The 27,516-nt window shown below is 43.8% G+C and overlaps 1 protein-coding gene across 1 annotated transcript in view; it reads right to left on the minus strand.

Moving 5' to 3' along the window:
• gpc5a (glypican 5a) overlaps positions 1-27,516 on the minus strand; it is a 130,092-nt gene that overhangs the window by 87,173 nt on the left and 15,403 nt on the right. The window contains exons 3-6 of the mRNA XM_079664244.1: positions 11,100-11,560; positions 10,773-11,006; positions 9,879-10,009; positions 9,669-9,794 (exon numbers count right to left, since the gene is read on the minus strand). Coding sequence (XP_079520370.1) covers positions 9,669-9,794; positions 9,879-10,009; positions 10,773-11,006; positions 11,100-11,560 — 952 coding nt within the window. The remainder of the gene's footprint in view (positions 1-9,668; positions 9,795-9,878; positions 10,010-10,772; positions 11,007-11,099; positions 11,561-27,516) is intronic.

Below are 27,516 nucleotides of genomic sequence, written 5' to 3' on the forward strand. Positions count from 1 at the left end.
GGAACAAAGATCATCTGGAGGAGTTAGTAAAATATTGTTTTTAGCATTGCTGTTTAATGGGCAATGTAACAGGAGAATATGGCTGAAATGTACCATAGATATTTTTGTATGTATGCAAGTAAAAAATAAATTGAAATGTTATTTAGAAAAAGAATCAAACTACAGTAAAACAGCCAGCCCATTTTATTCCATATAAATTCCTGTCTCTAGCTTTGTTCAACAAATGAATGCCTCTATAAGATCATCTATTTTAAGCACATGTAAAATCTGCAAATGCATTATCAGTCACATTTTGTAGCTAACCATTACTTTCAATACATCTACTCACAAATCTTCTCATTGTTTGGTCTGCAAAATATGTGCAAACAGTGAGAAGAAAAGCCAGTAAATCACATTTAATATCAGAGAGCAATTTAAAAAAAGCAAAGACACTCAGCCTTTCAAAGCTGGAAACAATATTGTTGTCGCTAATACATTTTCCTTCACTCAAACTTTTAACTATTTGACTAATTGTTTCCAAACTTATAGTATGTGTGACTGATGTGTACATGCCAAATTAAAATAAACACATTGACAGGGTGTAAAATAAAAAAACGTTCTGAAAACCATATGAAAGCAGACATTGAACACTAAACCTGCTGAATCAATTATTTGGCTCATATTTGGTGGATTTAATCAGTAGGTTGACCTTCTGGACACTAAAATGTGTCAAACATTTTCTTTATAATGTTGAATCATTTTATTTTTAACTAGACAATTTTAGATAATCATCGATTGCAGCCCTATTTTTACATCCAGCTTCACTGTGGTCTGCTCGTTTGAAGGATAGGTTTTCTTAGTCGAAACTGACATGTTTTTTAAAATATTCCACATCATGAATCTTTTAAATGTAAGGTCTGCTGTTACTGCAACCACCTAGTTCCCATGAGGAGATGAATCAAAACACATGAATACAAGACAAGATTGAAAACTATGGTACACAAATCTACTATTTATAGCATGTGGTCTTGTTTCCCTTTACTGTATTTATCTTAAATGTAATATTTGTATCTTATTTGGGTTATTAATGTCTTTCATCCTGACATTTAAAGATTGTCCTTAATTATAATTAAACCAAAGGGAAGCAGGAAAAAGCTAATGTTATACAAATCCAAGGAAACATCATTTATGGTTATCTTATTACAATTGGTTGTGTTACTAACAGGTGATGTTGTTTATATCAGTGTTGTTTTTTTCTGGTGACCGCTGTCATATCATGAGGCTTGCCCTGATTGCTAGGGTCAGATAGAGTAAGTGGCCTCAGAGACTGGTCAATTTAGCCTCTTGTGGTGTGCAGGTATGATTGAACTGGCGGCGAGGCATCGGGATGCAGGCGCTGTTTTTCACACGCGTCGAGGGACACCTTCGCTGCCTCCTCTCCTCTCTGCAGCATTGTGGGGAGCAGCTCCAGCCTGCTGGAACCTAGCAGATGGTGAACGTATGCGGCGCTCATGCATGTCATCATCACCTTCATTAGCTGAAGGTGACATATGACATCATCTGGCCCGTGTGCATTATGGGGGCTAGAAAGAGTTGTTTTCTTCTTTTTATTGCAACATGGTTCAAGGTTGTTGATGGGAGGTATTGTGAGTAATCACAATCTTCGCCCCCTCCTTGCACGCACACACACACACGTTCCGCTGACTACTCCTGCTCCCCCAGCCTCCCCCCACTCCACCCTCCCAGCATTAAGGTAAATAAGGGCTTCCAGCAGAGAGCCAATGAGCACGGGCCACTGAGCAGAGATACATGTTTGTGTTGCCTTCCTCCCAGGACCCTGCTCGTTTATCTTGGCTGTCAGGTAAAGGGCAGACTCAGAGAAGGTGAAACTTTTTTCATTTTTTTTTTAATAAGGCCGACTCGGTTTCCATAGAAACTGCAGGACAACATTAGAGGGACAATGATAAGAGAGCAAAGTCTGGTCTCAGGGCATCCCACTGTGTGTGCAATGGCTGTCGGAGACATTTGTGTTTATGTCAGAGACATAAAAGAGCTATTTAGATTTATTCTCCAGGAGCCTCGAGAGTTAGACCTTTTTACTGTGGGAGGGGAGATTAATGAGAGCATATTCACACCTAGCTGCAGTTTAGGTCAGGAGCTAAAAGGTGCTTACCACTTATAAAGAGGTGCTGAGTCTTCTGTGGGTACAAACTCCCCGATAAAGAAAGAAAAGACATCCAAAGGCAATAATGTTTTTTTTATATAGGGATATTATAATGTTTAAACAATATACGGACGATAACAGGCACATTTCCTAACTTTATTCAGTAATAAACACTGAACAGCATAAGAGTTGTCTTAAAAAAAAGTCAATATTCGAAATGCGAGCTACCTACGCATTCAGAGAATACTCCAGGCTAAAAGTGCATAAAGAAGAAACAAATTGCACAGGTAATGAATACTTAATGACTACCACATTTTTCACTTTGTGGCAGTAAATGGGAAACATGTTTAGTTAACAAATGAGTGGAAAATCAAAAGGAACAGAAGCTACCACACGCATTGTCAAAAGCCTGCGGCGGTGAGATAAACCGAGACAATGATACAAAGATATGAGGGTCTTTGTTTCCCGCCACACTCCGGCAAAAGAGAAATTAAGTCTCTTCTGGAGCAGAACCCAACATGGATACGGTCCACATGCAGCCATAATGTTGAATAAGGAGCTCTTGATAAGATGGCACACGACTCTTATTCTTGTGTTGACATGCAGGAAACTGTTGAATTCCACATTAGGCACTTTATTCTGCATTCAGCCCGACATTGTGATTGTCTCAATAACAGAGGAAAATACTTCGGGGAATGCACTACGGACTCCAAACACAAAAAAAAAAATCAAGGAAGGAAATATCAGGAGCCTTATTGCCGACGTCCATTACTAAAATTGCTCTATTAGACTATTGTTTACTGGTATGTAGTGCAGAACTATTCCAGCTATAACTGTGGGAAACTGCTTTTGTTCTCAGAACAATATTGCTGTGTCCTTGTGATTAAATCAAGTTTTTGTCAGCACCTCAAATTCCTTAACAGTCTTTTATAGCAAAACAAATAGACCCCGCTCACGCAGAGGGTTTTTCTCATCAAAGACGTGCTACCTTTCCTCCCTCTTTATGAGCATCAACTTCACATTTTTTCCAACTCTTTGTTCCCAGTTTTTCAGCAGCCTCTGATTTATATCTGAGGTAAAGAGGAAGAGTGCTCCGCCGGGACAGAGTGTGTTCGCCTGCCGGTAGACGGAGGCGGGCCGGTATCACACACGAGAGTGAGGGTGTGTGCTCTGACAGCTCATCAGTGGACAATAAGGCCTTGGCTGTTAATGTCCTGCTACCTGGCATGCTGCAGGGTCACAATCTGCTCCAGATGCTGGAGGCAGGCGTCCAACTCGTAGTGGTGGAGGGGAGGGAAGCAAAGGGGAGTGGATACACTGAAAAATGAATGGGAACGGATAAACACACATACACGCACCTCCTGCAACCAGCCAACTCAGAGTTTACTGTCTCTTCTGCACAGTGGTCTCGCTGGCAGTTACTGTAGCAACATCAGGGAAAATCTCTGAGCACAATAAATGAAATCGCTCTTTTCCAGGGAGCTAGATTGAAAATGTATCTGTGCGGAGCAATCATGCATAATTCGAGATGGGTGGGGGAGAGGGGGGGGAGCTGAACAGACAGATACACGCACACACATCTATATGTGAAGAGGGACTTATGAACTCAATTTAGTCAGCCTGACAGAGTTCTTGATTCTGTCACTTGGGATAATCGTCAGGATGTGGTACTCTGACCGAGCCCCTGCTCTAAACCCAGGCAGGATATAAGGTCATGTTGGAGTGGAACTCTAGCCATGCAGCACCCAGACCTCAAGTGCTCCAGTGGTTTTGTGGTTATCTGCAGTAGCCAGCTGTCGCAATACAGAGGAATTCTTCAAGAACGTCCCCTCTCCCCTTCCTCATCTATCTATCAAAACTGTCCAATCACCCCACCCATCTCTGTCCTGCTTTCTTTGGTCTACTTCTAGCATGTGTACATTTGTGAATAAATGTCTGTTGCTATTTTGGTGTTACCAAAAGATTAACACCTAGAACAAGTCAAAACAAAACTATTATGGTTAGTGTTAAGAGAATTACAAGACACTAAATTACCCAGTTTGTTCCCAGGCTGTTAAAGAGAGAAAAACATCCGCTATAATTATATTCAACTTTGAAAGCTACTGACAGTTCATAAAGTGTGGAGGATTCTTTACCACATGTTTTCTGCAGGGGATGGAGGGAAACAACTCTCCTACTTTCTCGCATGAGAGTGACTAAGAGGACAGCTATGCATAATATATTTGACAGTGCATGTTTAAAAAGGTTATTCCTTTCCGTTCAAAATTAGGTCAGTTCATAACTGCAAACCAATGCATGTGGAGGCGGTGAGACTTGATGTTCTGCAGTGTCTGTTTATCACTTAAATTTGGTTTCATGTCTGTCACTGTCAGGGACAACGTGGATAAGAACCACCAGTCCACGGCATACATCTTTCAAAACGGATGCAGAGAGAAGCATTGGAGGGATCAGCAACCTGCTGTGTTTCAAGAGCAGAGCTCCACCTGCTGGTGAAAGAGAGCTGCAACAGCACTGAAGCAGGCCTGAGGAACCGTTGTTGGATTTACGACTATAATGACCACAGTCATTTTACTGAATGGGCACTACCTCTTTGCCAGCAGGATTATTAATGGAGGAAGAGTGGGCATTTATTTGCACTGTATAAAGATAAACAGCAGTGTTATATGCTAATGTGAGCATATGGAGAGTTTGACATTACAACTACTTTTTCTTAACCCTTGTGATTTGTTGAAACCGTCAAAGTGGCGTGTTCCTCTACCAAATTTCTAGAAACAAACAAAGCAATTTCATAAGACTCATTTAGGAAAAATGTCATGTTTTAATTGTATATGGCCTATGTATCATAAATTACTGTATATTGTTGATTTTGGACTTGGTTAGATAGTATTCTTTTTTTTAAATAATTGCCGTTACCAGAAGTTTTCTCAGATAACTTCAATAAAGGCATTTCATATTTTTTTTAAAGAGGAGTTGTAAAAAAAAACATATTAACAACCACTAATAAATTAACAAAAGAGTTCATTTACCAACTTGTGGGAAGGTGGCACAAATGGTTATTGCTGTTTTAATGTTCACAAGTAAAAAAAAGTTAGAGCAAAATAGATGTTATTATTCAACACATACTGTCCCCTGATGGGCACATTGTGTGGGTTTTGCAGCAGTGAGGCCAGACAACCCTCAGATGAGGAAGCATGTTCCCGTGCAGCCTGGGATAACCTAAGCTCTTGATGCTTCCTCAGTGGATTCCTATTAGCAGAGCTTAAAAGCTGTCATTTCAGTTAAGCCAAGGCAAATCACCTGAGCTTCACGTCTAGTGGGGGAGTGCGGAAATGAGACTAATGATGGAAGAGGCGTATCAGGAAAAGTAAAAAATATATGAAAGAGAGCAGCATCGACCTACATTTACAGAATCACCCCTGTCCTCTCCTGACTGGCTCCTCATTGAGGAGAGGTCTGAACTCCAGGGCTCTTATTACCATGTGATTAACCTCTGCAGGATTAACCGGGCAAAAACAGAGACAGAAAGGTTAAAGGTCGGCGCTCAGACATCTACTCCAGCATGAAGGGTGGCCTATTAAACAGAAGGCCACGCTTAATTCTGCCCACCTGCCTTCAAGAATATTTCCAATACATACTGTAGCATTTATCCCGCATTACTCATCCCTCCAATGTTATATTTCAACAGCATGCAAGGTCAGTTGCCTTGTTACCGTTAAAATAAAAATAAAAACCATTGTACTCAATTAGAAAAAGGCTCGTTTGAAAACATAAACACACCGCCAAACACCTGGTGCGTGTTGGCAGCCGTGAGACAGGCTGCAGGTGGGGATGAATTAAAGTGAGTCTGCGCCGGAGGAAGGAATCATGAATAATACATCACACACATACACAGTAAGGCCACAGCGTTTTAGCACTGCTGTAACTGGTTGCAGCTCATTATCAGGGAGAAAATAATTAAGTAACAAACATTTCTTTGCGCAGGCTTACATGTACTTTTTAAATTCAAGTGTCAAACTGAAATAGAAGGTGAATGTGTCGAAACTGATGAGGAATGAGGATCACTGCAATCCATCATCTAATAAAAGTGTGTCTTTGTCAGTCTGTTACTTCGATAGAGAACAAAGACAACCTGGCAACCTGCGTGTGTGTGTGTGTGTGTGTGTGTGTGTGTGTGTGTGTGTGTGTGTGTGTGTGTGTGTGTGTGTGTGTGTGTGTGTGTGTGTGTGTGTGTGTGTGTGTGTGTGTGTGTGTGTGTGTGTGTGTGTGTGTGTGTGTGTGTGTGTGTGTGTGTGTGTGTGTGTGTCCATGACGGATGGAGAAAGCATGTGGGAATGTGTTAACCTTTCTGCAGAGACAGGGCCGTGCCTCCAACCGAAAAAGATCACCGTCACTTCCAGATTGATCCAGTTTGAGGGATGTTTCACCGTTTTACTTTTTTTTGCCTCTTGGTGGTCCAGTGACATAAATCACTACAACTTTTTAATCAGTCTTGAAGTGTCTAACACAAGGGCAAAACAAACCCTCCAAGGTATAACACAAGTACTTGTATTTCAAAGAGTGATGAACACAGAGAAACATCACCCACTTCCGCAGCTCCCCTCAGCTCAGGAGACTTTTAGCATCTGAGTTCATCTTTATAGCTCGAAACATCAGTGTTTCACTCTCAAAGCTCTTATTGCCGTTTTCAGTAAAAAGCTTAACAACAACAAACATTTGAATACTACCTGCTCAGCATCAATTGTTGATAGCCAGGGAATCTAAGAGACCCAGTAATTTCTCTAAGGGTTTTGTTGGGACCAAACATTTAGAAAAATAGAGTTAAGATTTGACAAATAGTCATCAAGGAAGACACAAACTCAACTCCAAATTAAAGCTATTAAAGCTTCCTCTATATCTGCTTACTATCTGGTGGATGTCTAAGTCTGCAACTCTTAGTGCTTAAGAAAGTGATAATTGTCCATCATTGCGTTTACAGTGACCCCAAGTGTCCAAGTATTTTTGCAGGTTTATATAAGACCAAAGTTATATTATTGAAATGAACACAAACTATACTACAACTCTGCTAGCTAACAAGACACCAATTTGGCATGAAATGACCAAATAGATATTATTGAAAAGGTAAGAATAAATGTGGCAAGGCATTAGATACCGACCTCTGGTACAGACATTTCTGATGGTAACAGAAGTGTGAGTATACAGAGGTGTGATATCCAGGTCCTTGCAAATTTGATAATTGTGTTCTGCATCATTCACATTGTTACTGTGAACATAATATAACACCTCTCCAGTTTCAATTCAATGCAGAGACTCAGTGTGGGATCATTGACTGTCACAAAAGAAGAGAAAACTGTTAATAAGCCATAATACTAATCAGAAAATATAATGTCCAATCTTTTTTTCCTCCCATTCTGAATGTCATGGCGAGGGACGCGCCAGAGAGAGAGACTGAGAGAAAGAATCTGTTTACCAAATGCCCCCTGAAGCGAGACCCCATCATCCACACTCACACAGACATTGAGATGAAAGCAGCTTGTGTTCTTCCTCTCTGATCTTATCTGATTGTTCTTTATCTTTTTGTTTACCAGGGACCCAGATTAGGATGTGCATTAAATCTCCCTTCAATCTCCGACTCCTGTGCCATGTTTTTTTGTGCCCGTCTTTTTTCTTTGTTAAATAAGACAACGCTCTGGTGCAACTCACTACTTTCAGGCCATAAAACAATCTGAGGCAGCACACACAAAGAGCCGTTGTCTTCCACACACATTCAAATGTACAGTTTCTCACACACACACACAAGCACAAACACACACTGAACCAATCGTTTAAAGTCTCAGAGGCCTCGATAAGCTTCTGTAAATCAGCCACCATCCGGCAGTGAGTTTTTTTCCCTCTCTCTCAGTGGATGTTGGGTTATGACCCATAGGCAGGAGGTTATTTATTGCTTTTGTCTCAGCCTGTGTTGACTCCCAGCCACTCATCTATGGTTCTAGGCTAATAGAAAGCAGCACCGGGTTGTAGATCTGCAGGAAGCCTGCTAAGCTGCGGGGCCGCAGCTCGATAGCCTCCTCAGAGCCTCGTCTCCCCAGTTTCTTAATGTCTCACAATTCCCCATAGCTTTCTTCATCTGTTTTTTTGGGTAATGAGCGAATCAAAATGAGAACCTATGGGTGAACCTGAGGTTAGCGATTCCCTATAAAATAAGAGTGAATGAGAAAAAGAGGAAGGCAGGTTAGGAGAGCTGAGAGAAGCCCGCACAGACCATAAACATTTTTCCCAGAGGCGACTTGCAGAGATGACAGACAGTCGGCAGCATGCTGGCCTGCCTCTCTCACCAGCACATAAGAAACATCTCTATTCTCAGAGATGGCTGCCTGCTTTGTAATGGAAACTGGAGGTGTTATGTTGGAAAATAACAAAAGATAAAGTGTAAATTGTCAACAGCAGAATGAAACTTAACCTTGATACTCCGTTTCCATAGTAATGCAATTTTTGAAGAGCAGCCTCTCACATACTTCAGAGTGTCTCTGGTTGCTATGAAGGCTGTGAAAGACTTTTTTTCCCCCGGTCCTCCCTCCTTTTTTATACCTTCACACAGCCGCTGTGAAACGATCTCAACAAGGCTGTCATCCTTTACAATGGGCCGTCTAACCTGAACTGGCAACTTCCACCTCGCTGTTGTTTGAAATACGGGTCCACTCGCCATTTCTACAGCGCTGAAAGCGGCTGACAGTTAAGACGAACCACCACAGGCTGCGGATATATGAGGGGGTCCTTGAGTGATGACAGCATGGGTAGGATGGAGAGTCGTGATGTAATGGAGACAAGGCCGCTGACTGATACTACCAAAGAGACCAGTTTGTCTGCTCCAGTTCACAACCATTCATATCCAAGATCTATGTCGGAGAGCACTAACGGTTAATAGATGAATCCTACATCGGTGTCATCCGGTTCCTGAGGGCACTGTGTATGTGAAGGGTGTGTGTATGTGCATTAGATCAGGGAAAAATGGTGTGCAAACAGCCTTTGCTCCAGGATCATACAGTGATATGTCTCTGGAGCTGAAACCTTTCAAAGGAAAGCCCTTTAAAACCCAATATGTATAGTTGTTAGATGTTTATCTGTTGAGTCAGGGTCTGATTTTTCATATATCTGCCAGTGCGGCAGGTCACTTACATATCCTGACATTTTTTTCGAAGACATCAAATTTACAAAAAAGAGATGCACAATTGCACAATATTACCTCACAAAGTTTCTTTTAAATCTACAAAATGAGAATTATTCATGTAAAAGAAAAGTTACTTAAAACAATCAAAACCTAAATAATCTTTGACATTACGGAAAAGTCCATTCTCAGTGTATTGGATCAGGACTCCCAAACAAGTTTTGACAAATATACCTATGTAATGTGAGCTTAGAGACTTTTCCCTCAGCAGAGGAAGGTAAATACAGCCTTCTTTGTGTCACAGTGAATGTCAAACATCCACATGACTTAAGTGACCCCTTGACTTCTTTAAAACACACACACCTTTTTACGATGTCGGTTCCATTCCAGCAGGCCTGCCCGTCACCGGAGGCCAGCTCACTCACACACAGCTGATCGGCCAGGCCACCGTAGAACGTACGGTAGAGGCGTAAGCTGTTTAGAAAGTCCCTGAAAAAGTGTGGGGGGGGGTTACTTATAGTAGGCTTACGTACTAATATCACAAAACGACGCTTCATTCTTTAACCCACGTACCTCCTCCTCACAGCCAGCGAGTCCCCGGATCCACTGAGAGCAGCTTTAAGAGGGATTGAGTCCTGGCTGCTGTGCTGGAGGCTGACTGACTGCGCAGGCCTTCTGCTCGGTGTGCCACACAGTTTGTGCACCTATTACCCGAAGAGACAGGCACAGATTTAGGCCTAAACACTGAGGGAGAACCCTGCATTTTAAGTCTTGGAAAATTGTACTGGTGCATGACGAATAGGCCTCATTACAGATGCTGGAATGACAGCTGTTTATACCAAGGCCATTAGTGCAGCCAAGCCTATCATCTCAAATTTCTAAATGTATTTCATGTGAATCTTATCAAGCAGCAGAGACACCAGACAGCCACTAGATGGAGATGTGGGGTCTCAGAACAGGAATGTTAGTGTGGTTCAGGGAAAAACATCCTGAGGCATTAACTAAACAAGCAACATACATGTAAACAGAAAGTTACATTTAGTACATAAACAAATACTTTATGGTTAGGCTTTGATGGATCACTTGTGTTAAGAATAAAGACTCCTTAGGTTTACACCCATTGTCCCAAACTGAAGATTGGCTGTTGACACTGAATCCTCCCCTGTCTGACAGTCTAACTACAACAATTCTGAGCACCTTGGGGATGTATTTCTGGACAAATTGTTGTGTGTGACTTGTGCAATTTATCTTTGGTCTCCACACCTCAAACCATTTAGTATGGAGCTGGCAGCTGGAATAGCCTTGAAATTCAAAGTAAAAACACTCCAATATTAACAAAAATACCTTTTACTTTATCTATTCTTGTCCACTTGACCGGTGGTTCCTATGTGCTCCCACAGAGCCCTTGTACAGCTTTGATTCTACCATCTTAAACAGTGCTTAATCTCTCCTTAAAGAAGATCTGACCTGTGCAGAGAGGCGAGGCCCATTTTTCTGGGCATGTCCGACAGCATCATGAAGCAGCGTGTGAACTCCCAGAAGCACTTGCTCCAAATCCTGAGGCCCTTGCATCCGTGCTGACAGGCCCTCCAGCGAGTGGACGAACTCTCTCCAGTGGCTGTCGATCTCTGCCATGCTTGCCAAACAGCCTCGCATCACGTTGAGGCAGTAACCCATGCAGGGCTTGGACTGGGTTAAGCCCTGTGGAGCAAATTACTTTGTGATCAGTAATGCTGAAAAATACTTTCATCAATTCAGATCAATGTACTTGGCTTCAGAGATCTAAATCCATACCTGGCAATGAGGACAGTAGTGCATCTTGAGCAGGGCCCGTCTGCACTCGCGGCTCAGCTGTAAGTGGTCTGTTGTATTAATGACTTCAATGCCCAGGTGCAGTGCCTGAATCAGCAGTTTTCCAGACACCCCAGAGCGAGCGATTTGGTCAGCCAGGAGGCCGGGCGCCGCGGCAAACGGTCTCACATCTCGCCTGGACGACCTCACGCACTCAGCGTAGCTCGGTGATATGTCGCTGAGGCCAGGGTTGATGAGGTGATTGTAGACCAGTGGGAAGAGTGCGTCAAAGAATCGCTGCACCAAGTCATCAACGCTGAGCTCAGACCCCAGCAGGAAGAGACTGATGTCTGTGAAGAGTTCCCGCACCGGGCCAACAGCCTGATCAGCCATGCTGCGGTACGACGCCTGGAGAACCACATTGGTGTGATTCTCAGCCTGCCAAATCAGAGACTCAAAGGTCTCTGTGGGGAGACAGCAGGAGAGAAAGAGACAAAGAAAGGCAAACGATTACAGAGAGAACTAATTTCTACATATTATCATCTTTATCTTGGTTCAAAGTTAAGTATTCTTGCTGCCTCTTGAGCGATGCAAGAACATTAAAGCCTTAACATCCACTCACGCTAAAGGCAGAAACTGCTGTGCTGTAATATGAACAGGGCTGAATACAGTACAGATTCTTGATGAAGCTTTTACTTTGATAAACCCAGAATGAAGAAAAGAGGAGAGTCTTCAGAGGTGCCAGCGGGGATCTGGAGCCCCCCTGCGTCTCCACACAGAGGGGGGAGAGTACGTGTAGGGAAGCAATTTGTTCTCTAATCAAAAGATGAATTGACAAAGAAACATGGAAAAGAAAGTGGCTACAGCACACCAAGCTGTTGCTACGACAGAGATACAATAAACTAACTACATTTACCAAACAAGTATGAGAAGAAAAAAGGCTCCTTGTGTAATGGGAATTATTTGAATGAGAAGATGATACAACAGAGGGGAGTAAAAACATGAGTTCAAGAGCCTGAAATGATGAGAACAATTGTTAAAAGACACATGGAGGATGGAAATGAATTAATTCCCCAGAGAATAAGCAACTTCAATGATGTTCATTCCATTTTCATACAGCAAAACATCATGGCAGTCTCTACACAAGCACATAACAGACCCCATGCTTTACAAGTATGCTCACTTTCAAACTCAAAACATGTATTCAAAATCCGCAGCACATGATTTTCCACTAACAATTGGTATTATCACCATGAAAGTAAATGTCATCAAATTCTGCTAAGCTGCATGTGACACAAAAGTCTGTCCACTCCTGATAAAGCGTCTGTCTGAATGATACTAATACTCAGGCCGCTGCATCAGGAAGCTAAAGCACACCCTGCTGTTTCTCTTTTGCCAGTCAGCAGCGCATTAACCAGTATTTACACAGTGTTTCTATGTGTGTGTTTTTTAAGAGCAGTTGTTGAGGGGGGAGGGTACAGATTATAGCATCCAACATCTACCTCACTGTGTGGAACTCGGTGTGTTAAAGTAGAAGGACTGATATTGAGTAAAAAACGCTACGCAATAGAAAAAGTGCAACGAGCTCGCCTTTATCCTCTTGTCTCTCTGTTTTCACATTTTGTCTCAGTTAATACCTGAGCCATGGCCATTCTCACATCATGTGCTTGTCATGAGTTGTGAGGCAGTGGTCAGGGTGAAGGCCTGGAGCTGCCTGGGGGGCTGAGAGTCTGTGGGGGGGTTAACCAATGTGATGAGAGCTTAGACGGTCGAGCGCTGTACAGTATGCAACGACGTGGAAAGATTGACCGAAAGCCCCCTGGAGAGGGCAACTGAGAGGGGGAACAGAGAGGGGTCGGACATGCCTACGGGCGTACCATCTTAAGCAGGCAGCATTAAACACAGAGGAACCAGAAACACCACCTGATCCTGCTCAGATGAGATCAGTCTACCAGGATCCGAGACTCAAAGATGTGTTTATGTGTGGAGGAGGAAAGGAGCTGCACCTCCTACAGAGCCAGCTGTTTGGGTCAGAGAGCAGCACGGAGAACAGAGTGAGAATGTGTAAAGAATGAATAAAGACAAGAGCGGCGGCTGTGAAAGTGCAGCGCGGATGATGTGACTGTGTGAATGAAGCAGACGGATAGAGGAAAGGCAAGCAGACAAGCTGAGAAATGGAGAGAGAAAGAAATATGTGCTCGCAGAGTACAGTTAGAGATTATTACAGCCCCTGAGTGTGTGAGGCACAGCAGACAGAGTTATGAAGGGTCCCACAGGGATTACAGCGTGTGCTTTAGGAGGGCTTTACCACATTAGATTGTGGAGTTAATGAATTCCACCTGTCAAACCACATAACCAATATCTGTGTGGTAAACACATTTCTCCCCGTTTTATCCCACCGGTATCCTTCTTGCTTCCTAGGATGTAAATCTTGTCACTAACCGATTTCCCTCCATAAGTACAAAAAGGGAAACTTAAAACGGCATGGATAATAAGCTGATCAGTTATTCTGCTGTCTAAACAAGTTTGCTGTGTTACAAGAACACCCACGCAGGAGTTGCTAGCTGTCCGGGCTGTATTAATGACTTTATTCTTCAATAAAGAGAGAGCATGAAGCAGCGTCTCTCACTGGGAGGCCTACACCAGCGGCCAGGCTTCTGGGCAAGCCTGAGGACAGAGATAACAGGGGGGGGGGGCGGTGGAAAAGATGAAAAGAGTTACATAGCAAAGTGAGAAGAAGGTATCGCTTTTAAGTTTTTGAGACAGAACTATTTAAGCCGAATTAGATATCTGTTCACATTTTTAAACAGGCCGAATATGTTTCTTAAAAGCGACTGTAAGCTATTGTATTACTGTATTAAAAATGTATCAATTTACTATGGTTAATGTGACAGAACTCACTTGCAGTAATATACGGATAACAAATGATCACCTGACTGAGTGTTTCAGTGTTTTCAAGGTCGTTGTTTCGTTTTAAAGCCTGCTCCTTTAATATGGCAGAGGATCCTGAGCACTCTTTGTTTTCAGAAGCAGAAAGCTGTTGCTTCAGCTAAGAAGCTTTTATAAACCCACCAGTATTCACAACCTGCTCAGCATCACACTGCATAATAACAGTTAGTGACCAGCTGGTGAGTACAGTTAAAGTGGACCTATCATGCTATATTTGAATAATATAGTGTAGGACCATACCTATATAAGGCATATTTATACTTTTTATTTTTAAAAATACCAAACAGATCATGCATTTTAGCCATTCCTCATTTCGCTCACTTTAACACTGTCTTATGGGCTGATTCTGTGAGAACAGCACCATCTACAGGCCTGGCATATGTACTACAGCCTCTCCAGCGCTTTCGAACGGCAATGTCCGTGGCTGTCTCCTCCTGATTGGTGGAGTTGGCCCAATAGCCGCAGCGCCACTTCTGTGACGTCACAGAAGTGTTCAAATCTGGATCAGTCTGTATCAGATCCGTTGCAGCCTCTTTTTAAGAGATTTGGGTATGGAGGAAAATAGAGAGGGTTGTGTTTTCTGACACTTTGTGAGTTCCCTGGAACACCGGGGCCACATATTCATGTATACAAGATGTACAAAAGTGCATTTTGCATGATAGGTCACCTTTAAACATTGTCAAGAGTTTCTGCTGTTTCTACTGAGTCATAAACAGCTAATAGTGTGTGAATATTAGATTTCACAGATAGATATTACAATGTTCTTATGTAAAACTGCATGTTGTTCATATATTTTATATTAATATTGATTCCTTTTTATTAAACAGGATGTTTTCTCCACTTTTGTGGAATCAGCTTCCAGTTTGTGTTCGGGCGGCCAACTGCCTATCCGTTTTAAGAGTACGCTTACGACCTTCCTATTTGATAAAGTTTATAGCTGATCAAATAATCTAATAAGAGTGCATTGATGTAGATATGCTGTGCCTCTTCACCTACATGTTGGTTCTTGCTCTTTCACTTAAATCCTAAAAACTTGGCTCTTATATTTAAAACTAAGGTTATTACTTCTCATTCTTCTAAATCTATTCTCTCTCTACTTCTCATACTCTCTAATCCTGTAATCTATTAATTATATTTTCTCTTCATCAAAAAACCTTTTCCCTCTCTGACCTCTCAAGGTTTTATTAGAGGGAAACAGGTTTGCAGAGTGGCTTATTCCAGCCGGGGAGTGTTTAGACCGTATTCACAGCTTACCTCCTTACCTCTCATCAATTCCAACTAAGGCTCCAGTGGGGACCTTGTTCCCTGCGTGTGCCTCTTCACCTCTGTTTCTTACTCTCTTGCTTTCTTCCCTTTCCCCTTAACCTATCCTAAGGGAGTGCTTGTTCTACCTTCTGTCAGTCTGTTTCTGTGTATTCTCATGTTCCGATTAACCCATCCTCCCCCAAATTCTCTTTTTCTTTTGTGTCTATATCTACGCCGGGATCCGGAGTCGAGGCTGATCCTGTTTGCTGTGGTCCTGTGCCCTGGATCCTCTATCCTGAGTTCTGGATTAAGTCGTGGACTTCGGGTCGTGGCTAAACCTGTCTCTGCGGTCCTGCCTGGGTCTCGTCATGCTGCTTCCCTGATGGCTCCCACAGGATTGTTTTTTGACATCTTCGTGGATTCATCTTCTTATTACAGACACATGCATTTCCAAACATTTGGTCTACCTATGCTGTAAAATGTATTATCTCTTCGATTTACACACGGAATCTATTGCACGTCTATCCGTCCTGGGAGAGGGATCCCTAATCTGTTGCTCTCCCTGAGGTTTCTCCCATTTTCCCCTTTAAACTGTGAGATTTTTCCTTGTACGATTTGAGGGTCTAAGGACAGAGGGTGTCGTTTTCTCATACTGATATTCTGCACAAACTGTGCTGTTGTATTTGCTGTAAAGTGTCTTTACTGTAGGTTATTTTTTATTATATGTACAGCACTTTGGCTCGACCAATTTTTTTTAAAATGTGCTATATAAATAAAACTTGATTTTATTTTATTTCAATACTTTTTTTAAGAGAAGTTCTGTGTTTTTAGACCTAGTGAGTTGTTCTGTGTGTGTTCTGACTGTCAATGACCCGGCTGATAAGAGGAGCGCAGACATGTTTGATTTCCGGCAGCGGGGGGAACAGAGAGAAGAGGCTGAGCCAGCATGATAGAAACACTATCATACTGAGGAGTGGCTTCTTACACCATTACTGAGGCTCTGCTCTGCTAACTACAGGCTGGAAACATGGTGGGCATCATCTGAATGTGTGGTCTAGAGTTGAAGGGTGTGTATGTTTGTGTGTGGTTGTGTAAGTTTCTTTATTTATCTATTTTACTGCAGGAAAAAGCCAAGCAATGAAAAACGTTAGCCGCTGCTGGCCTGATGCAATGAAAAGAAAATATATTTCCCAAAACATGCTTCACATAAAAGTGCTTGAAAACTAATCTTTGAGAAATGAAAACTATAGGTTACTTACGTAACCCCAGTTCTCAGAGTAACATGAAGTGAGATGTCTCACTATGAGATGCGCCTCATCCGCGGAGCAAACAGAAGCATCAATCTCATTACGCCAATCCTGATTGGCTGGTGATCTTGACGTCAGCGTCAGGGAATCTACCCCCTATAAGTAGCTTGCGCCACGTCGCATGCGTCATTCAAAACAAGCACCTCTTCTCGCTTCACCATAGCAAGGAGGGCCGTCTGGTGAAACATCTCACTTCATGTTACTCTGAGAACTAGGGTTACGTAAGTAACCTATAGTTCTCATTCATAACACTCCGTTCAATGTCTCACTATGGGATATTGTAGCTCCCGTATTGCCAGACGAGCTTATCTCGAAAATAACCAAACCAACCAGAACTGAACAGGTAGAGCTCTGACTCAACAGGGTGCCCAGCACTGCGCGGGCCACACTAGGAGCAGAGACGTCTAGCCTGTAAAAGCAAGTGAGCGAGCGAGGACCAGCTCGCTGCTGCACAAATGTCTTGGATGGAAACACCCCTGAACAAAGCCCAGGATGTAGCCAGACCACGAGTCGAATGAGCACGCAAACCTGAAGGTGCCTGCAGACCGTGACTCGTGTAAGCCAAAGCAATTGCCTCCACAATCCAGTGAGAGAGCCGTTGCTTAGTAACAGGCTTGCCCTTCTGAGGGTTAGCCCAGAACACAAAGAGTTGGTCATTATGACGAAACTCTTTTGATCTGTCCATATAAGTGCGTAAAGCACCGACTGGACATAGCAAATTCGGCTGCTGTTCCCCGGAGGGACACAGCGGCGGAAGAAATGCCTCAATGTCAATTGGGGTACATGAACCAACCACCTTAGGTATAAAGGCAGGGTTGGGCTTCAGCAACACTCTCGTTTGCCCTGGGGCAAACTGAGTGCATGAAGGATGTACAGAGAGCGCATGAATGTCACTGACCCGCTTGGCGGATGCCAGGGCCAGTAACAGCACTGTCTTGAGTGACAGGTGCTTCATGTCAGCTTCTTCCAGGGGTTCAAATGGGGTTCGAGTGAGCCCATCTAAAACCACTGTCAAGTCCCATAAGGGGACCAGTGACCTGGAAACAGGAAGGAGCCTGCGAGCTCCCTTCATAAAACGGCAGACCAAAGGATGTTGACTGGCCATCTTACCCTCAAAGCCCACATGGCATGCAGCAATAGCAGCCAGGTAGACTTTGATCATGGAGAAAGCTCTGTGTTTATCAATTAGGTCCTGTAGAAATGATAAAATCACTCCCACAGGACATTGAAAAGAGGTGTGCCATTTTTGAAGGCACCATTCCTCAAACGCCCTCCACTTACAGTCATAAAGAGACCTGGTGGAGGAAGCTCTCGCACTCTGAATAGTGATTATTACCTTCTGCGGGAGACCCACTGTATTCAGATTGTACCACTCACGGGCCAGGCCCATAGGGCCATGCGCTCCGGGTGTGGGTGAAAGATTGTCCCCCCCGCCTGAGACAGTATGTCTCTGCGTAGGGGGAGCTGCCACGGCTGTCCGCACAGCAGCTGATAGATCTCCGCCAGCCCGTACATTGCAGGCCAGTGTGGAGCTATCAGGATCATTGTGTGTCGCCGTTCCCTCACTCTGGCCAGAGTTGGGGGTATCAGCGCCAGGGGTGGAAACGCGTACAGGAGGACCGGAGGCCAAATGTGCGCGAGCGCGTCCACGCCTAATGGTGCGTTTTGATCGCGCATTGAAAAGAAAAGCTGACAGTGAGCATTTTCTTTTGATGCGAACAGATCTACCGCGGCTCGGCCGTAACGCACCCACAGCTGACTCACAACCATTGGATGTAGAGTCCAGTCTGCATATAGTGGTCCACCTCTGGACAGCAGGTCTGTCCCAAGGTTCATTACACCCGGTACGTGCGTCGCTCTCAGACAGAGGAGACGGCCGCAGCTCCACAAGATCAGTTTGCGTGCCAGCATGTGTAACTGGAGAGAACGCAAACCCCCTTGGCGGTTTATATACGATATTGTGGTCGTGTTGTCTGTCCTCACGAGGACATGGTGTCCTCTGAGAAAAGGCAGAAAGTGTTTTAGGGTGAGGAACACCGCTAAAAGCTCCAGGTAATTTATGTGCGCCCGCTCGAGGTCTCTGCTCCAGAGACCCCTCACAGGTCGACCTTCGTATATACCACCCAAGCCCGTCAGACATGCGTCCGTGGTGTCCACCTTCCGCGATAGGACAGCACCCATAGGCACGCCCCGTACAAGAAAAGTCGGGTGCAGCCAGTGGCGCAGTGCCATTGCGCATTTCACAGTAAACATCAATCTCCGCGCGCCATGACGCACGGGGTCCAGTCTGAGGGCGGCTACCCAGCGCTGAAACTCCCTCATGTGTAAGCGTCCCAGTCGTACCACCAGGATGGCTGACGCCATGAGCCCCAGTAACCGCAGACATTCTCTGAAGAGAAGATATTTGCGAAGCTGGAAATGAGCCAGACAAGCTCTGAAAGCTTTCACTCTTTCCGCTGACAGGCGGGCTGTAAAGGGCACTGAGTTCAGGTGTAGACCCAGGAAGAGTACAGTCTGTGCTGGGCACAACATGCTCTTCTCTGTGTTTATTTTGAAACCCAGATTGAGCAGGTGCTTTACGAGGAAATTTGTCTGCGTAATAGCCTCCTGTTCCGACTGTGCAAGAAGCAGCCAGTCGTCTAGGTAGGTTGCCAGGCGAATACAACACTGCGCATGCGTGTGACGGTGGTGCCTTCACAACCCCAGCCGGCACTGCGCATGCGCGCGGTGGTGGCTTTATAACCCCAGTCGTCACTGCGTATGCGCGTGGCGGTGGTGCCTTCACAGACCCGTCTATTATCCGCCTTTTGAGAGAGGCCGTAGCTGCTCTCAAAAGGGGAACAATTGGCGGACTGTTTATTGGTTTTATTTTCATTTTTTTTAGCTGCGCCCTGGGACTGAAGCCTGGATGCGTCAGCGTAAGATGCGTAAGAGAAAACAGAACAATATCGTGACATGTGCTTTTGCAGACTTGAGGATGGCGTTGAGGCATCTCTCGAGGCAGCGGGAACACATCTGGAGCTGGGGAACCGTGGACTTCCAGCTCTGTCACGGAGGGGAGAAGAGGAGGCTGTCAGGCCGCCCGCTTCTTCTTCCTCGACTGCTGGCCGAAATTCTGGGTTGGCTGCGCCTGAGCTGCAGCCGGAACCGGAGATTTTCTGGGCCAACTCGCCCTCGTCTCCTGCCTGGGCTGGGGACTCGGGGCGGGCTGTGACCTCTGCTGCTTCGGTACTTTGAACCGAGCAGTTGAGGTAGCTTGGGCGAAGGACTGCCGCTGCAGAAGCAGCGGCTGGACCCTTCGAGGGAGACAGAGGTGGAGGGCCTCGTCCTCCTTCTTCTTGGACTCGCATCTCTTCTGCATGGAGACGAGAGCAGAGCCAAAAATCCCCTCGGGAACGATGGGCATGTCCAGCACATCCTCCTTTTCCCGGTCTGGTAGGTTGGTGAGGTGGAGCCATCTAGCTCTTTCCTGCACCACCATGATTCCCATTGCCTTGCCCGTGGCCTGGACGGCGCAGCGTTGAACGCGGCGACAGATGTCCGTGATCGCGGCTATCTCGTCCAGTACTGCCGGTCCAGGATTTTTTGACAGATCCTCTCAGAGCTCCGCTTGGTATGCGGTTAGCAGCGAGGAAACTTTCAAAGCCCTGGCGGACAACGCTGCGTCTCTGTAGGACCGTTCAGTCATGGTTGACTGGAATCGGTCCGCCTTCGCCGGCAGCGCGGGGTTCCTGCTTGGTGTAGGCCGAGCCTCTCCATACCGTCACAGTCTAGATGACATGAAGACGTTGTCTTCCTGCTCATCCGAGTCGGACAGGAGGAATCCAGAGGTATCCTCTTCGTCCTCCGTGTAGTCCAACTCCAGGACATCATCCGCGGGCGAGACCATGGTGAGGTCCAGCCGGGAGCCCCAGCTTGGTGTAGCGTGGGGCTCCGCTCTCGCGTCTCTCGCTGCCACCGAGTCCCAGCCTGACACGGCGCGGGACTCCGGTTCTGCAGCTGCCACTGCTGATGAGCTCCAGACCGAAACAGTGCGGGGCTCCATCTCTGTGGCGGACGCCCCCGTGTCTTGATTTCCATCCGGCAAATCAGGGGACATGAGGGGGTCCTGACCCGACAAGCTAGCTTGTCGAGCTAGCCGTCGGCGGAGGCTCTTTATGGTGAAACGGGCACAATGCCCGCACGAGCCGGGGTTGTCGATAGCCTCCTGGGCATGTTGCAGCCCGAGGCAGGACGAGCAGACCTGGTGTGAGTCTGCGTCCGAAATCTTCAACCCGCAGCCGCAGAGCCGAGCCACCGATTCCCTGACTCCTCTGGTGTGAGGGAGAGACGTGTCCATCTTGTTCGCCATTATGGCGATGTGGGAAAGACGCGCTCGTAACAGGTACTTCACCGAGAAAAAAAATCTTCTCCAACCTGTCGTTAGTCCGAAGAAAAGACGACGGCGTAGCAATTTTTCTCGAAGAATATTACCTGGTGTGGTAATATTCTTTTAGTCCTATTCTTCTCTGGTTTGTGAAGAAAAGAAAAAACGTCCTCGCTATCGTGGTGTCGGTAGCGAGGGAGGCAAGCTAGCAACAGGTGTGCTACTAGCTTGAAAGTCAAAACCTTACCTTTTTAATTTCCGGAGAAAAGAAAAACGGCGAGGTCGATTGTAGTATTAACTGGTGTGTTAATACTAACAGTCTTCTTGCAGAAGCATAAAAGTAGCCGGCGAGCGCCCGTCGACCGAAGTTAGCTTGGGTTCAGTCTGTGGACTGTTAAGCTAGCCCGGCTACCGATATAGAGATGTGCTCTGAAGCGAGAAGAGGTGTTTGAATGACGCATGCGACGTAGCGCAAGCTACTTATAGGGGGTGGATTCCCTGACGCTGACGTCAAGATCACCTGCCAATCAGGATTGGTGTAATGAGATTGATGCTTCTGTTTGCCTCCGCGATGAGGCGCATCCCATAGTGAGACATCGAACAGAGTGTTATGAATGAGAACATAATTTAGTTAAGTTAATTTGACAAAAAAGCATAACAAAAAAGGGATTTATACAAAGCCAGGATCCAGGGGGAAAGAGACGTTTTGTTAATTATGTTGATGGTCACAATTTTGATTCAGCAGATATAAATACCAATCGTTTAAATTGTACAAAAATGTGATCCTTAACAACTAGCATGCAAGTATCACCATACATTATTTTAATATTTTTAACATTTACCTGCATTGAATGGCATCCATTTCTGATGAATGTTGGAGACTGACTATAAAAAGCCTTAAAACATTCCATCAACCTGTATTGGTTTCTCCCTCGGCTGCTGGCATGGTAAACAAATTATAATATATGAACGATTAATGTTTGAAAGCTCGAATATCATCCAGATATATTGCCTATTATATACCGACCACAAAGCCCCTTCAGTTAAATTCCACAGTAACCAAGCTTTCCTCCATGTCTAAAAGGCTTTCAAATTTGATCCCATTTTCTTTCTTTTTCTCATAATTGCTGCACTTCTCATTATCTTTAATGTAGGATGATCTGGTTAACTGTGACAGAGGAAGCTATACCGAGTAATGAGTTACACTAAAGGTAAGATCTTCTGGCAGTTGGCTCTGAACTAGAAAACAAAGGATTTTTTATTTCACCTCATTTTGCAACCTAAGTCTTTTAATGCCACCCTGCTGTATCTGCTTGATTTGGGAGGTTTAGAAATATGTTTGACCAAGAGTAAGTAGATTAGAAATCAGGTGCAGATATAACAATCATCAATGAGTTAATGGAACTATAATAATCAGAATTGGTAGCACAAACAGAATAAGCCGGTTAAATATGTGAACTGATAAGAAAATGCAGAGTTGTATCTTTACCAGCAGAGGGAGACATTTCTCATTGTAATGTGCACATGTAATTGGATCAGTGGGATTTTGAGAAAACAGAGCAGCAACTGAATAAACATGTGAACCATGCGACCTCCAACTACTGCCAAGTGACTGCCAACCATATCCAAAAACAACTACAGGCCGCTTATCTAGATTTATATTTTATACTTTGTTTAAACCTTGAGGTACAGTCACAGATTATTAAAAATAAATATATATATATATATATATATATATATATATATATATATATATATATATATATATATATAAATAAACGTAATAAACAGCCCTAACTGGCAGATTTGCACACATTCATGTGTACTCAAATTACTTGAGGCTAAAATAGTACACCCGATAGGTTTTAAATACAGAAACTGTAAGTTGCCCTGATATGTCCTTAGCTTCAACAATAAACACAGCAAATAGTAAAAATGTAATTTCAACGACGATGAATTTAACAGGTGTTGACTCGTATTAAGGTCTGAGACACAGAATCCTTTTTTATGTGTTGGCATTGAGGATTATTGACTTTCGGTGACTTTTAGTAAGCTTTAAATATAGTGGGTGAGTAGGCCTTCATTAGATCAGTGATCATTTGCTGCAAGATTCTGAACTCCAACATTTTAAAGTGGAGTTTATCCAATATGAAGCTTTAATAGGCATTTGGAAAGTATTATTATTATGCTGCGTCAACGTGTGTTTCGTGTGTGCGTGCGTTCGTGTGTGTGTGCGTGTGTGAATGCGTGCGTGTATTTGTATTCAAAGAAATGTCATCGGGGAAACGGATCTGTCAGCTAGAGAGAAAGAAGATGAACCTTTTTAGTTGAAGATCCATTGCAAAAGAGGATAAAAAAAAGACTAAATAGATTGCCTTAACATTGTTGATACAATAAATGCCTCATATTGCAATGCCTCCCTGAATGTGCCCTGTGTGTAATTAGATCACATAAGCTCTTTCTTTTGAAGCCTCCTGTGTTTCCAGGTTTCGGGCACTCAAATGCCACCAGTCGACCTCTGTTGCGCTGTTGAGCAACGCAGAGATGGCTTTTATTAATGTGATTCATCCTCTGTGAATGGCTGAGACCACAACAGAGAAGCCCATGACATCTGATAGGCTGCAGAAAGGCCATTCTCCATGTCGATAGGATGAGTCAGTGGCTCTGTGGGTTCAGCTCATCCCAGAGCAAAACAGACACATAATGAAAGTCAATGACTTACAGGATGGCACAGGCGGTACAGTCAACAGAAAACTATGTCTTCATTGTGGCATATTACAGGATCAAAGAAGCACTCGCACGCTTTGTTGTTCCAGGATTGAGATATCTATGTATGATTCACAAATGTTTATGGTGGCTAAAAAATTGAAAATAAGGGTGTGACACTGAGATTTGTAAAACAACAAAAAACAAAAACACCTACAGTACACACTATTTCATTTTAGAGACCAGAATTACTAAAATGATTTATTTGTAATGTAAAAGAGGTTTCCCAGAACAAACTAATTGAAATGTGTTACTCATTATAAATGATAAATAGCAATATTAACACATTCCCTTCAAACAAAGTACATTTTCATTTATTGTTGCATTACTATTTTCTTTCTATACATTGAACTGTGTGTTTGTCTAGGAAACATGTTGTGCACTGCTCATCATGTTTTGTAGATTACAAAATCAACTGGAAGTGTATGGATTGTTAACTTTTCTATTCTCCCTAATATTGGAAAGAAAATAACATTACCACATGCTATAGGGCTTCTTTGATAGATTCTCATTGGCCTAACATCAAATACTTTACTTTCATTCTGCCTCAACCAGTTCCAAAAATGTGTTCAGAATTCATTTAAAGGTGGGGTAGGTACGTTTTAGAAACCGGCTCGAGATACACTTTTTGTTATATTCCATGGAATGCTCTTAACATCCCGATAGCAATGAATATCTTAAGTGCTTTGACAAAAAATCCATACAAAATGTCATCTGTGGAAGCCGTAGTACTGTCAAAAGCACGACCAATCATCTGAGCCGGCCCGGCTAAAATAACTGGATGTCCTACCTGCCTGTCAGCCCTCCATCTGTGCACAAACTTATCTCGTGCCCTCATTGGTCATGTGCGCGTTCGTGTGTGTTGGAGGAGGGGCTCTGTAAGGAAGTGGAAGTGGAAGATCCAGTTGTGTATTTTCAAATTCTAGCGCACTCGAGCTGGTTTCTCCAAAATTACCTACCCCACCTTTAATATTAACCTGGTAATAAAAAAATAAAAATTCAATACAGAACATGAACATCTCAGGCTGTAAACTGGAAACTGGTCTGACTTGAGTTATTCTAACAAACTAACAGACTCTTGAGCCGCTGGATATAGAATGTAAAAATAAACCTGCCTGTAATCTCTACAAGAGGCAGCAGAACACGTTTAAAACGTTATAGCACTTATTCACGAAAATCCACTGAATGCAGCACTGTCCAGGGTGTGATAAGAGTTTTAAATAATCTTATTTTAGCTTCCCTGCCATGACCAATTGTCACACATGCAAGCATGTTAGTTGTGATGAAGAGGAAGCACCTTCATTATCACACAACACAAAGCTCTGCAGGTGTAAACTGAGGATGTTCCGAAACCACACCTAGATACATCTAGCTGCTCAGACAGAAAATGAGAACATAAAAAGACAGAGAAGTGAAAGCAGATATAGCAATAAATCTAACTTTGCATCATCGTAGGCACAAACAAACCATGACTGTCTCTATGTAGCAGGAGATTGAGGTGATACACTTCTTATTCAGTGAACTCAGTGTACCTGTCTGCTCTGATCTACAAACAAACCACCAAGTCAAATCGGAGCCTTTCATGAATGTGTGTAGGACATGTGCAAGCATGTTTGCAGGAGGAAGGGGAGAAAGAGAGAAAGGCCATATCAAACTGTCCCATCTCAAAATGTTTCTCCAACACCCTCTGCCTCCCTTTCAACTCAACAGCAGCACGGCAAACAGAAACAGAACGGCCACTCTGACCTGCAGACGGCAGAGAAAAAAGGTTCCTGAGAAAAGTTTAAAAGCCTGGGGATGTTTTCCTTTTCCTTCCGTCCTCAGTTTTAAATAAAGGGGGCATTGTTTTACAACTGAAAACAGTCGCCTGCTCAGAGGTGTTACAGGAGTGTGGTCTTGCTCAAGGTTTCTCAGAGAAGGATGGAGGAGAAGAAAAGTGATTTATTTAGTTAAAACTAACAAGAAAAGGGGAAAGAAAGAATGGAGACAAAGAAAGGCAAGGAGGGGAGGAAATGAGACAAGAAGAGGAGAAAATAAGACATGGGAGGAAAGGAAAGGAATGGAAAGAGGAAATAAGGAGCTCGGGAAAAGAGGAGAGCAGAAGAAACTAAGGGCAAGAAAGAAAAGAAGGAACTGAGGAAAATAATGAAATCCATGGAAGGGTTGAGAGTATGAGGAAGAGCAGGAAAATGAAAGGAGAGGAGAAAGAGAAAAGGAGAGGCACATTATGACTACAAGTCATTTTAATCTATTTTGCTGGAGGCAGTCTCAGCTTACCATCAGCCTTATCTCGCTGTACTTCCTCCTCCACATCCATAAACACACTCCTCCCTACGTACATCAAGAGCTGACAAACACATATGTAGCCAAACTAATTTAGCCGTCCTGTAATAAATCTGACAACACCCACCTGATGTACAACAAAAGCAACTTCCCTCCATCTGTCTATGCATGTGCCTCTCCACTCTCCATCTTTCCCCTCTGCTGCTCTCCCTCTGTTCTTCCTGCAGATGGCTTAAAAGTCAATATTTGAGGATCTGTTGCAGCTCTTGAGCACTTCAAAGAGCACAGAGCTCTGCTGTGAACATGGCCTTTAATATGCCGTTCAGGAAAAGAAGCAGAGAAGGTCAATACAGTGGGGCACAAGTACCTCTTATAGGGAAGTGTGTGTGTGTGTGTGCACATATGTGTGTGTCATATAGGTTAAATACCCATATGCTGCACATGTAGAAACACAAGCCAGGTTTAACACGCATAGAAACCCTGACAGAGAGCGAGTTGACACAGTTTAAAGAGCCAGAATGAAAATAATTATATTATAATAAAGCTTTCATTAGCTTTGAAAGGTGGCTCTGTGTGAGGCTGTGGAGGGTTTCCTGTGGCTGGCCTGTGGGAGCTGTTAGATGTGAAGGAGCCAACAGGGCTGTCATAAGCCTGAATAGAGGGCCTAATGCACACAGCACGCCACTGATTACTCTATTGAACTGGATAATTACGTTAGATTTATAAAAAGATGATATGGAACATTAGTTTCAAGGATTTAAAAGTGGCAGGCTGTGTTATTTCACCTCGTTGACTGGCCTACAAAAGAGGCGCCATTATGTTATTGATTTTAACTTCTTATTAGAGCCCTTATTTAACCATGACTTCTACACAAGCTAGCCCACAGGCTTTTCGGCTCAACTAACTTGTTTAAAAGGGTAGGAGACATGTCTGAGACAGTGAGTTCAGAACAAATATTTAACAGTGTAGTTACATCCACGATTAAAGATTGCATTGTTGTGATTTTTTTGCAGTCATTTAGATTCAGTCCATCAGTGAAAAACTAAGATATGATTGGTTTGCGTGCAGTTTTGATGAGATTGTGAGTTAACATACTTGAGAGCAGTGCCAAAGCATATTTAAAAGTATCATTGTAAGAGTAAAAATGGGGCATGTGCATGTAAAAACTGTCATCTAACCCGGATTGTAAAAATGAGTTTGGCCAATTTCAAAGTCCCAGACGCTAAACTGAACCAGACACTGGCCTCCCAGCAGTAAAAACCACACTCATCTGTCACTCATGCCAGGATACTGGTGATAAGCAGGACAATTATGCCAATATATCTGCCATGTACGGGAGAAGGACAGGATAAGAGGGGGAGAGAAGAAGAGGGTCGAGTGGGAGCAGACAGTAGGCTTGGTGTGTTGCCGTGTGTTTCTGTGTTTAGGATATCATCTCCCAGACGACTACAGGCTAATCCCTGGAGTCTCCTTCCTTACTTAGGAAATACTTCCTTCCTCTGAC

This window comes from Notothenia rossii (genome assembly GCF_949606895.1).
Source record: "Notothenia rossii genome assembly, chromosome: 2".
NCBI lineage: Eukaryota > Metazoa > Chordata > Actinopteri > Perciformes > Nototheniidae > Notothenia > Notothenia rossii.